This window comes from Microcaecilia unicolor, chromosome 6, assembly GCF_901765095.1.
Source record: "Microcaecilia unicolor chromosome 6, aMicUni1.1, whole genome shotgun sequence".
Taxonomy (NCBI): domain Eukaryota; kingdom Metazoa; phylum Chordata; class Amphibia; order Gymnophiona; family Siphonopidae; genus Microcaecilia; species Microcaecilia unicolor.
Genome location: NC_044036.1, coordinates 2,071,218 through 2,087,479, shown reverse-complemented (window position 1 = coordinate 2,087,479; position 16,262 = coordinate 2,071,218). Strand labels below are relative to the sequence as shown.

Sequence of the window (16,262 nt, the reverse complement as noted above, 5' to 3'; positions counted from 1 at the left end):
GTCAAAATGAGATGGACGGAGCTCAAGCATATTGAGACGAGAGCATACACAGATGACTTTCCGAACCATGAAGAGGGATAGAAGACATGGTGCAGGTAGTCCAGAACATTTGAGGTGGTTCTGCAAAGAAATGTAGGGCCTGCTTTTCTGTATAGAATACATCAGTGGTTCCCAAACCTGGTCCTGGAAGCTCCCCAGCTAGTCAGGTTTTCAGGATACCCACAATGAATATTCAGGAGAGAGATTTGCATGCAGTGGAGGCAGTGCATGCAAATCTCTCATGAATATTCATTTTGAGTTTCCTGAAAACCTGACTGGCTGGGGCGCCTCCAGGACAAAAAGGATTGCAGTCTGAACTGGATTCCTATGCTGTTTGTCTTTTGATGTTTTTACCTGTTTCCTGAGGCAACCTCATTCAAACTGGTTTACAAGTGAATGAAATACAGGCCAGAAAGAGAAAGCAAAACAGAAAACACACAGTAGTAAAAATATAAAAGGAAAGGGAAATGGGACTTGATATACCGCCTTTCTGAGGTTTTTGCAACTACATTCAAAGCGGTTTACATATGTTCAGGTACTTATTTTGTACCAGGGGCAATTGAGGGTTAAGTGACTTGCCCAGAGTCACAAGGAGCTGCAGTGGGAATTGAACTCAGTTCCCCAGGATCAAAGTCCACTGCACTAACCACTAGGCTGCTACTCCACTCCAAGCCATCCAGCAGCTCCATTTCACCCACCTGCAAAAAAAAACCCAAAAACAACCTCCCACCCAACCAACCACATCGCAATTGCCCCCCCCCCCCCAATCTACCAAGCAAAAAGTGGGAATGCCAATATTCTTTAAACAGGTGTCCAGATGCAGTGGCATCTAGTTTAAGGGGGGTGTACACATGGGTGGGTTCACAGTTAAGCATGTACATTACAGAATTGTATGCTCTATGGCTTGCTGTAAATGCGTGGGCCTAAAATTATTCATTTATTTATTTTCCCTGCTGTACTAGCACGCTTATAATTGCTTCCTCTGCATTTAAAGCAACACCTTTCCTGAATCAGGTGCCATGCAACACTGCCAAAGCTTCCCTAGAGCTATCACATCTTGCTCCTCCTCCTACTACTACTTAAAGGGTACTGAACAAGTGAGTGAGGGTCAGGAGTCAAATGCAGCATCAAAAAGGGGGGCTTTTAGCCTAAATCTGAAGACAGAGATGGAGCTTGACGTACTGGCTCAGGAAGTCTATTCCAGGCATATGGTGTAGCAGGATAAAAGGAACGGAGTCTGGAGTTAGCGGTGGAGGAGAAGGGTGCAGATAAGAGAAATTTACCCAGTGAATGGAGTTCCCGGGAAGGACTGTAGGGAGAGATAAGAGTGGAGAGGTACTGAGGAGCTACAGAGTGAATGCACTTATAAGTCAATAAGAGGAGTTTGAACTGTATGTGGAAACAGATAGGGAGCCAGTGAAGTGACTTGAGGAGAGGGCTAATATGAGCATAGCGACACTTGCGGAATATAAGTCATATAGCAGAATTTTGAACAGATTGAAAGGGAGATAGATGGCTTAGTGATAGACCTGTGAGAAGCAAGTTGCAATAGTCTAAGCAAAAGGTGATACAAGTTCTGGCAATGTGCTCAGAAAGGAAAGGATGAATTTTGGTGATGATATAAAGAAAGGTAAAATTATGTCTTACCTGATAATTTTCTTTCCTTTAATGCAGCAGATGAATTCAGGAACTAGTGGGTTGTCCACCTACCAGTAGGTGGAGATAGAGATAACCAAACTAAAGGCAGTGATGCCAGATGGCCAGCTCCTTCCTCAGTTAGTATGTCATTCATAAGCATTTGCCAAGGCCAAAAATATGAAACCAATAACAACCAGAAACCATCCTCACTATGAAAAACAGAGAACCAAATAAGAACTTCGAAATAACTGCAACTTGATCCAGAAATTGGAATCCTTTCCGTGTTCCCATAGCTGTCTGAACTCTGCAAAAGAGAACCTAGAAGGAAAAAATAGCCACACTGCGCGTAAAATGAAAAAACCGTCAGCTGAACTAGGGAGGGATCCGGATTCATCTGCTGCGTTAAAGGAAAGAAAATTATCAGGTAAGACATAATTTTACCTTCCTTGTCACTTCCAGGAACTAGTGGGATGTACCAAAGCATTCCTTAAGTAGGGTGGGAAGCCAACACTCTTGCCCCAAAACTCACATCCTCCCGAGCAGACACGTCTAGCCTGTAATGCTTCGTAAAAGTATGACGGGACGCCCAAGTAGCAGCCCGACAAATCTCTTCCAGAGATAAGGCCGATGCCTCCACCCAAGAAGCCGCCTGTGCCTGAGTAGAATGCGCCTTCAGGGCCACTGGAGACGCCCGCCCTTGTAGCAGATACGCTGCTCCAATGGCTTCCCTAATCCAGCGAGCAATGGAAGCCTTAGAAGCCGCCTCACCTCTTTTCGATCCCGACAAGAGCACAAAGAGATGATCCGAGCATCGAAACTCGTTAGAGATCTGCAAGTACCGAAACAAGGCTCTCCGCACGTCCAGGAAACATAGCGAGGCAAACTCCCCCGGATAATCCTCTCTTCGAAAAGATGGAAGATAAACTGCCTGATTGACATGAAAAGCCAAAACCATTTTAGGTAGAAACAATGCCACCATCCAGATCGACACTCCTGCTTCAGAAAACTGCAAAAAAGGATCTCTGCAAGACAACGCCTGAATTTCAGAAATCCTCCAAGCCAAAGCAATGGTCACCAAAAACACTGTCTTAAGTGTTAGATCCTTCTCAGAAACCTTATTCAACGGCTCAAACGGTGGGGCCTGGAGGGCTCACAGTACCACATTCAAATGCCACACCGGGCACAGCTGCCGCAGAGGAGGCCGAAGCCGAAGAGCCCCGCGTAGGAAATGGACCACTTCAGAGTGAGCTGCTAAAGAGGAACTGTCCAGTTTGCCCCTAAAACAAGCTAGCATGGCCACCTGCACTCGAAGGGAATTATATGCCAATCCCTTTTGAAGACCATCCTGTAGGAACTCCAGAATAAGCGGAATGTCCGCCCAAAGAGGCGATTCAGCACGCAAAGCACACCACGCCGAGAAAGCTTTCCACACTCGTGCGTATGCTGCTGAAGTAGACTGCTTCCATGGGCCCAAAAGAGTGGCAATGACTGGTCCTGAAAATCCCTTCTTCCTCAGCTGCCGCCTCTCAATAGCCAGGCCGTAAGACCAAAGTGGGAGGGATTTTCCATCTGAACTGGCCCTTGATGCAGCAGATTGGGAGTCACCGGAAGTCATAATGGTGGCTCTGAGAGTGCTCGAACGAGATCTGCATACCACGGCCGTCGGAGCCAGTCTGGGGCCACTAGAATGACCGGCCCCCGATGCCGCCCTATGCGGCAAAGAACTATCCCTATCAGAGGCCACGGAGGAAGAACATACTGTAGCTGTTGTTCCGGCCATGGCTGGAGAAGAACGTCCAATCCTGCAGATCCTGGCTGCCGTTTGCGGCTGAAGAACTGTGGAACTTTGGCATTGCAAAGCCATGGCCATGAGATCCATTACTGGTCTTCCCCAACATTGACAGATCAGCCGAAAAGCCGAGCCTGACAGCGTCCATTCCGCTGCGTCCAAAAGAGTCCGGCTGAGAAAAACCGCTTGAACATTGTCTTGACCCGCAATGTGCGCTGCCCACAGACTCTGAACATGCGCTTCCACCCATACTAGAAGACGAGACGCTTCCACTGCCAAGGGAAGCCTGCGAGTGCCTCCCTGTCGATTGATATAGGTCATCGTCGTGGTGTTGTCCGAGAATACACGAACCGCCTGCCCCTGCAGAAGGACCTGAAAACTCCACAGCGCATTCACAACTGCTCGCAACTCCAGACGATTTATCGGCCAAGTCGCTTCGAGAGGGATCCACAATCCCTGGGCTACTCGATGAAGACAGTGGGCTCCCCAGCCTGCAAGGCTGGCATCCGTCATGACTACCACCCAATTGGGAGACGCCAGAGAAACACCCTTCTGCAAATTGACTGACTGGAGCCACCACGCGAGACTGTCCGGCTCGACCAAGGAAGGCGTCGTTGATAATCCAGCGACGTCGGCGACCATCTGCTCAAAAGGAAATTCTAAAGAGGCCGCATGTGAGCCCTTGCCCATGGAATGACCTCCAAGTTCACCGTCATGGAACCAAGGAGCTGAACATAGTCCCACACTCGGGGAGCGCGACAACTCAATAAGGTCCATACCTGAGAAAGCAATTTGATCCTTCGTCCCTCGGGGAGAAACACCTTCCCCCGCTTCGTATCGAATTGCACTCCAAGATACTCCAGACTCTGAGTAGGAATCAGATGACTCTTGTCCATATTGGCCACCCAACCTAAGGATTGCAACACTGCAATCACTCGGTCGGTGACCACTCGACTCTCCTCTGCTGTCGTCGCCTGAATCAGCCAGTTGTCGAGATACAGATGCACTTGAATCTCCTCCTTCCGCAGGAACGCCGCCACCACCCCCGTGACCTTGGAAAAAGTGTGTGGGGCAGTGGCCATTCCAAAAGGAAGGGCCCGAATCTTGAAGTGCTGACCCAGCACCGCAAATCTGAGAAATCTCTGATGGGGCTGCCAAATGAGAATGTTGCTTCCCTCAAATCGAGAGCCGTCAAAAACTCGCCTGGTTGAACAGCAGCAATAACTGCCTTTAATGTCTCCATGCGGAAGTGACGAACCCGCAAAAACTGGTTTACTTTTCTGAGATCGAGAATAGGCCAAAAAGCCCCTCCCTTCTTTGGAACCACAAAGAAGATGGAGTACCGACCTGTGTGCCTTTAGAGAGGAGGAAAAGGCATGACAGCCCCTATCCTTAGCAGGTCTCGCAAACACTGCAGAACCGCTGTCCTCTTGGCCGCGATACGCAGCAGGACTCCAGAAAAAGTCTGACGGGAGAGAAGAATTCTAGCTTGTAACCTTCTCGCACCACATCGAGGACCCATTGGTCCGAAGTAATTCTGGCCCACTCTGGAAGAAACAAAGTCAACCACCGATCTGCTCTCCTCCCGTGTGGACCTGCGCCCCATCATTGGGAGGCCCGAGAAGGAGCCTCCTGATGAGAGGGGGGTCCAGCCGGATGCTTCTCGTTGCAAAAGGAAGAATGCTGCCCAAAACGAGGACGCTGAAAGACTGTGTTGGACCGCCCCGGGCATAAGTACATAAGCACTGCCACGCTGGGAAAAGACCAAAGGTCCATCAAGCCCAGCACTCTGTCTCCGACAGCGGCCAATCCAGGCCCCAAGAACCTGGCAAAAACCCAAAATTTAATAACGATGGACTTTTCCTTCAGGAATCTGTCCAGACCCCCGTTAAACTCAGCAAGGCCAGCTGCCGTCACTACCTTCTCCGGCAATGAGTTCCAGAGTCTAACCACACGCTGAGTAAAGAAAAACTTTCTCCAATTTGTTTTAAACCTACCACATTCTAATTTCATCTTGTGTCCCCTAGTTCTATTATTGTTAGAAAGCGTAAACAAACGCTTCACATCTGTCCGCTCTACCCCACTCATTATTTTGTAGACCTCTATCATATCACCCCTCAGCCGCCTTTTCTCCAGGCTAAAGAGTCCTAGCCGTCTTAATCTCTCCTCATAAGGTAGTCGTCCCATCCCTTTTATCATTTTCGTCGCCCTTCTCTGCACCTTCTCCAATTCCTTTATATCTTTTTTGAGGTGAGGCGACCAGAACTGAACACAATACTCCAGGTGTGGCACATCTCTCTGAAACGTGACCTTGAGGCTCCCTGCCTGGAAGTAGACTTGGGTCTATCCTCCAGAAGAACAATCTTCCTTTACCCTTACGCCATGCCCCCTCCCTACCCATCTTCAAATCTCTGCTTAAAACTCACCTCTTCAATGCTGCTTTCGGCGCCTAACCGCTCGAGAAATATAAAATGCCCCAATCCATCCACCCTATCAGATTAACTGTTCACTCGTCCACTAGATTGTTCACTTGTCTTTAGATTGTTCTCTTGTCTTTTAGATTGTAAGCTCTTTGAGCAGGGACTGTCCTTCTATGTTTAAATTGTACAGCGCTGAGTAACCCTAGTAGCGCTTTAGAAATGTTTGGTAGTAGTAGTAGTAGTAGAAGACACTGAGATTTGGAATCCACCAAATCTTTAACAATCTTTTCTGGGTCTATCCTCCAGAAGACGCTGAGATTTGGAATCCACCAAATCTTTAACAATCTTTTCTAGGTCTTCCCCAAAAAGCAATTTCCCTGGGAAAGGCAATTTAATGAGCCGTTGCTTAGAGGCCATATCTGCGGCCCAATGACGGAGCCAAAGAAGACGCCAAGAGGAAACGGTCAAGGCCATGAGTTTGGCCGAAGCACGGACCAGATCATACAAGGCATCCGCTAAGTACGCCAGCTCAATATCCATCAGCGACATCTGAGGAGTTCCTGGCATATCAGACTCTGAAATCGAATCCATGACAGAATGTAGCCAACTGAGACAAGCTCTAGCCGCATAAGAACTACAAACAGAAGCTTGAAGTATCAAAGCGGCCATCTCAAAGGCACGTTTTAAAGAGGCCTCTAGCCGTCTGTCTTTCATATCCTTAAGTGCCACACCACCTTCCACTGGAAGAGTAGTCGTCTTAGTGACCGCCGTCACCAGGGCATCCAACCTAGGTAGAGCAAACTGCTCTAAACGATCCGCTGAAATTGGATACAGCCTGGCCATAGCCCTGGCTACTTTCAGCCCCCCATCCGGATCCACCCACTGGGCCGAAATCAACTCTTCAATAGCTTCATGTACCAGAAAGGCCTTAGAAGGTCGTCTGGTACTAGCTATCTTGGGGTTGACCGCCTGAGAAGCCGCAACCTCAGGGTCCTCTATATTCAGGGCTTCCAGCGCCTGAGAGATAAAGGAGGACAACTCCTCCTTATGGAAAACCCTCATGGCGGTGAGGACACTGTCCTCCCCGTCCTCCCCGTCTGCTCCGAGAGAGCCACCACGGAGGAAGCTGCAGGCGACCGTATGCAGGACCCCTCCTCAGACCCCAAAGAAAGCCTAGGCTTTTTAAGGGAGGAGAAATCCTCTGGGGGAAAACCCAAAATTTCTTGGTTACCCCCAGACCCCCTGAGAGAATGAAAGGCCGAAGCTGTCGCAGCCGCGTGAGGGGGGGGCAAGGCCCTTTTCAACAAAAACACCTGATGGGGTAGCAAACTTAACTCTGGCGAAAACCCCTCCTCCGCAACAGAGGAGGTCGCAGCCATGGCACCTGCACCACAGCCCACAGTGCCTGACGGCCCCCCACGACTCCCCTACCATCAGGAGAAGAAGCTTTGCCCAAAATCGCTACCGGAGCCGGCTCCGCGACTGATCGCAAAATGGCACGAGAATCGCCAGGCTCTGGGCGGGAAAGTACGCTGTCGGGGGGGAGGCACCACTCCGTCGAGTTCCACAAAATCAGCGCACCCCGCGCTGCAAAGGCCCGCTGCCGAACCCGTTTCCCACATCAGGAACAGCGTTTTACCGCCTCCGCTGCCATCGCCCGTCCCCGAACAGGAACCTAGCAGGACTTACCCTGGACCTGGAAAGCGCAGGAACTGACAGCTGAGCCGAAGAAAAAAAAAGAACTCTCTGACTCCACTTCGAGGCAGACTCAGACAAGCAGGCAACAGAAAACAGGACTGGACAGCAGTAACACAAACCTGCTCTCAGCAAAAACACACTTCCCTGTGTTTGTCTGTTTCTCTTTCTTCTTTATTTTTTTTTTTTTAGTGAGGAGGCAGAAACAAACAGGGAAGGAAAGGAACAGCAAAAGCCTGTTCATAGGGAATTTGAGGTGCAGCAGGGACCCAGCAACTGCGTATGCTGCCAAAGGGGACACCACCAGTCCGCCACCCCCGGCTCAAACTGGCCACTGGCCCAGAAGCACCCTCAGAGGCCTTGGGCCCAGGAGCTGGAGAAAAAGCCGTTCACCACCTGCTGAGATAAAGACATACTAACTGAGGAAAGAGCTGGCCGTCTGGCATCACTGCCTTTAGTTTGTTTATCTCTATCTCCACCTGCTGGTAGGTGGACTTAACCCACTAGTTCCTGGATTCATCTGCTGCAAGTGACAATGAACGACAGGTTTTAGTAGTTTGTTGAATATGTGCAGAGAAGAAGAGAGAGGAGTCGAAGATGACTAGAGCTGAGGTTAGAGCTGAGCAGATGGGGAGGATGAGTCTTATCTTCCTCTCTTCAATAGTCCCTTTTCTCTATATGTCCTATCTGTCTGTCCTACCCTTATCCCTTATTTATCCTGTCTGTCCTGATTTAGATTGTAAGCTCTTTTGAGCAGGGACTGTCTTTTCTTCATGTTCAATTGTGAAGCGCTGCCTACGACTGGTAGCGCTATAGAAATGATTTGTAGTAGTAGTAGAGATAGAGAATGGGGGAAAGATAAGAAACTCAATCTTGGTCATGTTTAGTTTCAGATGGCAGTGAGACATCCAGGCAGCGATGTCAGACAGGCAGGCTGAGACTTGGGCCTGGATTCCTGCTGAAATTTCTAGTGTAGAGGTAGATCTGGGATTCATCAGCATAAAGGTGATACTGAAAACCATGTGATGAGATCAGAGCACCAGGGGAAGAAGTATAGATACATAGTAACGTAGTAGATGACGGCAGAAAAAGACCTGCATGGTCCATCCAGTCTGCCCAACAAGACAAACTCATATTTGTATACCTTACCTTGATTTGTACCTGCCTTATTCAGGGCACAGACCGTACAAGTCTGCCCAGCAGTATTTCCCGCCTCCCAACCACCAGTCCCGCCTTCCATCACCGGCTCTGGCACAGACCGTATAAGTCTGCCCTCCAAAATTCTCGCCTCCCAACCACCAACCCCTCTTCCCCCCCCACCTGCTCCAACACCCAATTTCGACTAAGCTTCTGAGGATCCATTCCTTCTGCACAGGATTCCTTTATGCATATCCCACGCATGTTTGAATTCCGTTACCGTTTTCATCTCCACCACCTCCCGCGGGGGGCATTCCAAGCATCCACCACCCTCTCTGTGAAGAAGTATAGATGGAGAAAAGAAGAGGTGCAACGGGCAAAAAGAAGAAAACCAGGAAAGAACAGAGCCATGAAATCCTGTCAACAACTAAGCCCCCATACATTGTGCTACCTACAGTTTCTGCTGGTAACCCCACATCTAGTGCATTGCAGTAGTCCACCTCTCTCCTTTTTTCCATATCATCATCCTCTCCTTACATCTCAATCTTCTCTTTTTCATAAGGGTGCTGTTATCTGATTACTTAGGGGCCTGGATAGCTTGACATACAGCTCTTTGGGGTGGCTCTCTGGCTTTCATTTTATACCTCTCATTTTACATCTGCTTTCATCCCCGTGGCTTGCCTTGTTTGTGTCTATTTGTGTGTACTGAAATGCTGAGCAGAAGAGAAGCGCTTGTCGTCCCATATCTAGCGAGACTAATCTCTCTCCCCATCTGTTACCATCCACTATCTCTTCCTCTACCTAAGAGATCCTATGTGCTCATCCCACATTTTCTTGAACTCAGATGCAGTTTTTGAGTCCTTCACTTCCACTGGAAGGCTATTCCACACATCTACCACCCTTTGTATAAAGAATGATTTCCTCAAATTACTCCTAAGTCTGTCCTCTTTCACCTTCATCTCATTCCCCTCATTCCAGAGCGTCATTTCAGTTGAAATATACTCACCTCCTGTGCATTTATGCCACAGAAGTATTTAAACATCTCTGTCATGTTCCCTCTCCTGCCTTACTTTCAAAGTATGTGCAACACAGGAGCAGAGGATGACAAAGGAACTTCCAAACCAGGAGTAGATATTCTCTAAACCTTTATGGAAAGCACCAGGAAAGTGACCCAACATGGGTCCATGTTTCGACAGATGCAGCTGCTTGCTTCAGGGGTTACGAACACTCGGTACAAAAATAAACAAGAATGCTGTGTATATATAAGGTCATAAAATATAGAGAGACGTAGTAAAACAATAAAAAACATGAAAATAAAACGATAAATCTAAAAGGAATACAGTGGACTGCAAAATAAAGCAGTACACCAACGATAATGTAAAAGATGGGATGGACTGCATAACAAAACAATACAAAAAGACAGGAAAACGTGCTAAACCTATATATTGGACAAAACTGTAATTAGGACTGCAATTTACTGTACTTAAATAGATTGAACCTACAAACTAAAAACAATAAAATGTGGCAAAAATCATACAATACCTAGGAAGGAATTGCTATCTAAAATCATACCTCTGTGGAATGCATCTCTGTATGTAAAATCTGGTGTAACAGATGGGTGTTACACTCGGCATATAAAACAGGACACTGCTGTCTGTGAAGAGGATATGAAGATTAAAAAAACTAAAGTAATGTGTAAATGAGCATAACAACCAAAATTAGTAGATGACGGCAGAAAAAGACCTGCATGGTCCATCCAGTCTGCCCAACAAGATAAATTCACATATGCCATTTTTTGTGTATACCTTACCTTGATTTGTACCTGTCTTTTTCAGGGCATAGACCGTATAAGTCTGCCCCGCCTCCCACCACTGGCTCTGGCACAGACCGTATAAGTTGGCCCAGCACTATCCCCACCTCCCAACCACCAGCCCTGCCTCCCACCACCGGCTAAGCTTCTGGGAATCCCTTCCTTCTGAGCAGGATTCCTTTATGTTTATCCCACGCATGTTTGAATTCCGTTACCGTTTTCCTCTCCACCACCTCCCGCGGGAGGGCATTCCAAACATCCACCACTCTCTCCGTGAAAAAATACTTCCTGACATTTTTTTTGAGTCTGCCCCCCCTTCAATCTCATTTCATGTCCTCTAGTTCTACTGCCTTCCCATCTCCGGAAAAGGTTCGTTTTACGGATTAATACCTTTCAAATATTTGAACGTCTGTATCATATCACCCCTGTTTCTCCTTTCCTCCAGGGTATACATGTTCAGGTTAACAAGTCTCTCCTCATACGTCTTGCAACGCAAATCCCATACCATTCTCGTAGCTTTTCTTTGCACCGCTTCCATTTTTTTAACATCCTTCGCAAGATACGGCCTCCAAAATTGAACACAATACTCCAGGTGGGGCCTCACCAACGTCTTACACAGGAGTATTAAAACCTCTTTTCTTCTGCTGGTCACACTTCTCTCTATAAAGCCTAGCAATCTTCTAGCTACAGCCACCGCCTTGTCACACTGTTTCATCGCCTTCAGATCCTCAGATACTATCACCCCAAGGTCCCTCTCTCTGTCTGTACCTATCAGACTCTCACCGCCTAACACATACGTCTCCCTTGGATTTCTACTCCCTAGGTGCATCACTTTGCATTTCTTCGCATTGAATTTTAATTGCCAAACATTAGACCATTCTTCTAGCTTCCGCAGATCTTTTTTCATGCTTTCCACTCCCTCCGGGGTGTCCACTCTGTTGCAAATCTTGGTGTCATCCGCAAAAAGGCAAGCTTTACCTTGTAAGCCTTCGGCAATGTCACTCACAAATATATTGAATAGAATCGGCCCCAGCACCGATCCCTGAGGCACTCCACTACTCACCTTTCCCTCCTCCGAGCGAACGCCATTTACCACCACCCTCTGGCGTCTGTAAGAGAAATTGCATATACTGAAAAAGGAAGTGTAGCAGCAAAATAAAACTAACAATAAATAGAAAAAAACTAACAAAAACAATTAAATCCAGGGACAATAAAAGATCCTATATAATAAATCTCACCTCCAACATTCTAATCTTGCTGCCTGTGTCCGTGGCTCCTTCGGAGTTGCTGAGCTAGGCTCCGTAGTCAGGCTGACGTCACCGTTGCAATTATGCTGTGAACTTCAGAACCCGCGAAAAAAGAAAAAAAAACATTCCATGCCTCACAGCTGATCCATGTCCAGTGACCCTCCTCTCTCCACTGCCCCCCCCGCAGCCACCCATGTCCAGTGACCCTCCTCTCCCCCTGCCCCCCTGCAGCCACCCATGTCCAACAACCCTGCTCTCACCTGCCTTCCCTCCAGTCACCCAGGTTGTGTAGCGAATTCTTCGGGGCAGGCAGGAAAGATCCCCGGTCCTGCCTGCCCGCTGCTGGCGCTGACCCTCCCCTGCTCCCGTATCGCTGTTCAAAATGGCCACCGACACTTACAAAGGTGGCCTCCAAGACTACAGCAGAAGTCTTGCAAGTCCGCGGGGATCTTTTCTGCCTGCCCCGAAGAATTCGCTACACAACCTGGGTGGCTGGAGGGGAGGCAGGTGAGCAGGGTCATTGGACATGGGTGGCTGCAGGGGGGGGAGAGGAGGGTCACTGGACATGGGTGGCTGCAGGGGGGGGAGAGGAGGGTCACTGGATATGGGTGGCTGCAGGGGGGGGAGAGGAGGGTCGCTGGACATGGATGGCTGCAGGTGGGCAGGGGAGTTGCTGAGCTAGGCTCCGTAGTCAGGCTGACGTCACCGTTGCAATTATGCTGTGAACTTCAGAACCCGCGAAAAAAGAAAAAAAAACATTCCATGCCTCACAGCTGATCCATGTCCAGTGACCCTCCTCTCTCCACTGCCCCCCCCCCCGCAGCCACCCATGTCCAGTGACCCTCCTCTCCCCCTGCCCCCCTGCAGCCACCCATGTCCAACAACCCTGCTCTCACCTGCCTTCCCTCCAGTCACCCAGGTTGTGTAGCGAATTCTTCGGGGCAGGCAGGAAAGATCCCCGGTCCTGCCTGCCCGCTGCTGGCGCTGACCCTCCTCTGCTCCCGTATCGCTGTTCAAAATGGCCACCGACACTTACAAAGGTGGCCTCCAAGACTACAGCAGAAGTCTTGCAAGTCCGCGGGGATCTTTTCTGCCTGCCCCGAAGAATTCGCTACACAACCTGGGTGGCTGGAGGGGAGGCAGGTGAGCAGGGTCATTGGACATGGGTGGCTGCAGGGGGGGGAGAGGAGGGTCACTGGATATGGGTGGCTGCAGGGGGGGGAGAGGAGGGTCGCTGGACATGGATGGCTGCAGGTGGGCAGGGGAGAGTGGAGGGTCGCTGGACAGGAGTGGCTGCAGGGGGGGCATGGGGAGAGGAGGGTCGCTGGACATGGGTGGCTGCAGGGGGGGAAGGGGTGAAGGGGGGTCCAGAGACCAGAGAGGTGGGGGTGGAAGGGGGTCCTCAGACCATAAAGGGGGGGATGGGGGCACATACTCACTCTCTCTGACACACTCTCTATCACACTCTATCTCTCTGTCACACACACACAGACACTCCATCTCTCTCACACACTCTCTCTCTCAAACATACACTCCGAGGAAAACCTTGCTAGCACCCGTTTCATTTCTGACAGAAACGGGCCTTTTTTACTAGTTAAAAAATAAAACCCATATTGGGCCATATTCCTGGTGCTTTCGGTAGTTTTTCTGAACATCTACTCCTGGTTTGGAAGTCACTTTGTCATACGCCACTCCTGTGTTGCACATCTTTGGATTTTTGTACAGGTTGCATTCCTTCTCCTGTTTCACTCTTGTTCTTTCTTCCCAAGTCCACATATTGAGATCTTTGTCTGTCCCCGTATGCTTTATGATGACCACCCTTTGGACCAACTCCATCCTGTTTATTTATTTTTGAAGGCTTGTAAATGGGATATCACCAGAGATTTAGAGGCACTTTTACTTCTTTTTTTCCAGCTGGCCATTCTTCTCCATATGCACTGAAACATCCTTCTAGTTTTGACTGTCCCACTCCTCTTTTGTGCACAGAAGTACTTTACCCCCATACTATATCTCTCTCCAGTTTTGCAGCCCGGATGCATGACCCTGCATTTTTATGCATTAAATCATAGCTACCAAATTCTAGATCCCTCTTCATGCTGTCTACACCATCAGGGGTGTGTACCTCAGTCCATTGCTTCATTGCGGTATAGAATCACTAATGCTTCCTTATATTTTGTAAGTAAGGGTTAACCAAATGTATAATTTCTTATTCTGCCCTTTTGTATTTCTCATCTCCCCAAAAGGTTGTTATGGTGTTCCCCCAGAGAAGGTCACAGAAGACTGGACATGTTCTCGGTGTGCAGCTAACGCTCTTTCAGAGGTATGAAATAAGTTGACCAGAATCAGTTGTCACAGCCCTTTTACATCTCTTCCCTCCATGTCCTGCCGATGCCACCATTAGGATCGATATAGAAAGAAATGCAGGAGGAGATCCATTTTGATGGCAGAAGGGCTGAGCACAGATTTACAGGTCGAGTCTGCTAGACAGAGCCAGAGAATGTATAGTAATTGAAGTAATACGGTAGATAACTTGTTGAATTTTATTTAAACGTATTTAAGTAAGCTTTTCACTGGATTGATATATGTTTGGCTAGCATTAAAGTGTTGGACTCCATTAAGTGGATGCAGACTGTAATGTAACTAGTATCTGTTCTTCCCCATTGTCTGTGGTTAATAGTTCAGGTTCTGTTCCAGATCAGATCTAAAAATAAAGGTTCAATCTGATTTTTGGGTCTAGCTCTAGGGTGAACTCTTATACCACAGGGATAAAGACGTCATAATGTAAGATGACAAAATAAAGATTAGCACTTGATGGCAAGAACTGAGTTTTCAACATATTTTACTTGTATTTTACTTTTGAATAAATGGTGTCTTTCCTGTCCGTATACAAGAGTTCCTTTCTGCGATTATCTTAGATTGTAAACGCCAGAAAGACAGTATAGAAAATGCAAATAAACCATTCAGTGAGCTTTAGAAATTTGAGGGTAAAAGATGAAGATCCTGAAGCGATCTATCCTCATCCTTGGAGGATGTGCATCACAGTAGACAATGCAGCAGGTCATCTTAAGACTTAACAGGACTCCAGATGCCTAGAGAAAGCAGCACAGTATATAAAATCTGAAACAGTGTTGCTCCTTAGGGATATGTTGGGCAGCATTTAACTCGTAGATTATGGTCATGGTCCAAACAGATGTTCTTCCAAATATCTGCATTAGCCACATTGGCATGGCTGTGTTAGCCCTTGGTTATTGCTGTATCCCTGGTTTAGTAATTCATCCTGCCAGGGCCCAGGCTTTACTAAGAATTAGCATTCTTTGCATATAGCACTATCCTCAGTCATCTGTTAATATCATTACGACCTTTGCTTCTCTCCCTGGGCAGGACTGCTGTTTGTGCTCTCTTCGAGGTGGAGCATTGCACAGAGCAAATGATGACAGGTGAGTCTGAAACTAAGGCACCCGCTGGCAATGCTCATAGAGTTTCATGGAGAAATTGATCGTTTCATGAACACAAAGGCTATTAAAAGGATACAGAAATTAATAAAGAAATGGTGAATAGATGCGAGGAGTCAGGATGGGCCAAGGTATGAGTGCAAGGATGCAGGACGCTGGGACAGGCCAAGGAATGGGCTTGTAGCGAATGGATGTGGGGAGCCCGCTCAAGCCAAGGTATAGCTTGTAGTGAATGGACGTGGAGAGCTGGGACAGGCCGCATTATGGGCTTGTAGTGAATGGATGCGGGGAAGTGGGGCGGATTTGGGGTATGTGGGCAGGGGTGGGGAGCGGGTGAATGATGTTTACCATGATTCCTGTTTTTCTCTGATTCTGTTAGATGGGTGCATGTTATATGTGCTGTCGCTGTGCTGGAAGCAAAGTTTGTGAATATTTCAGAGCGCAGTCCGGTGGATATCAGCAAGATCCCCTTGCAGCGATTCCGACTGGTAAGAGCCTAGAGGATTCCTTAGCACCGCCCTGAAAGTCTTAAGCATAGCTCAGTCCTAGTGATGGATTTTATGTATTTAGCCTGGAGAAAAGGCGGCTGAGGGGTGATATGATAGAGGTCTACAAAATAATGAGTGGGGTAGAGCGGACAGATATGAAGCGTTTGTTTACGCTTTCTAACAATAATAGAACTAGGGGACACAAGATGACATTAGAATGTAGTAGATTTAAAACAAATTGGAGAAAGTTTTTCTTTACTCAGCGTGTGATTAGACTCTGAAACTCATTGCTAAGAAGGTAGTGACGGCAGCTAGCCTTGCTGAGTTTAAAGGGGGTCTGGACAGATTCCTGAAGGAAAAGTCCATTGATCGTTATTAAATTTTGGGGTTTTGCCAGGTTCTTGGGGCCTGGATTGGCCGCTGTCAGAGACAGAGTGCTGGGCTTGATGGACCTTTGCTCTTTTCCCAGCGTGGCAGTGCTTATGTACTTATGTAATCACGTGTCTTCTGCCTAAAAGCTAAGCAGATCGGCCAGGTCCCTGTTAGA

At 48.0% G+C, this 16,262-nt stretch overlaps 1 protein-coding gene across 1 annotated transcript in view; it reads left to right on the top strand.

Annotated features, from left to right (window-relative positions):
* The window catches only part of KDM4A (lysine demethylase 4A), a 130,040-nt gene that overhangs the window by 100,411 nt on the left and 13,367 nt on the right, over positions 1–16,262 (top strand). Inside the window, exons 15-17 of the mRNA XM_030205471.1 lie at positions 14,019–14,095; positions 15,157–15,212; positions 15,607–15,715. Coding sequence (XP_030061331.1) covers positions 14,019–14,095; positions 15,157–15,212; positions 15,607–15,715 — 242 coding nt within the window. The remainder of the gene's footprint in view (positions 1–14,018; positions 14,096–15,156; positions 15,213–15,606; positions 15,716–16,262) is intronic.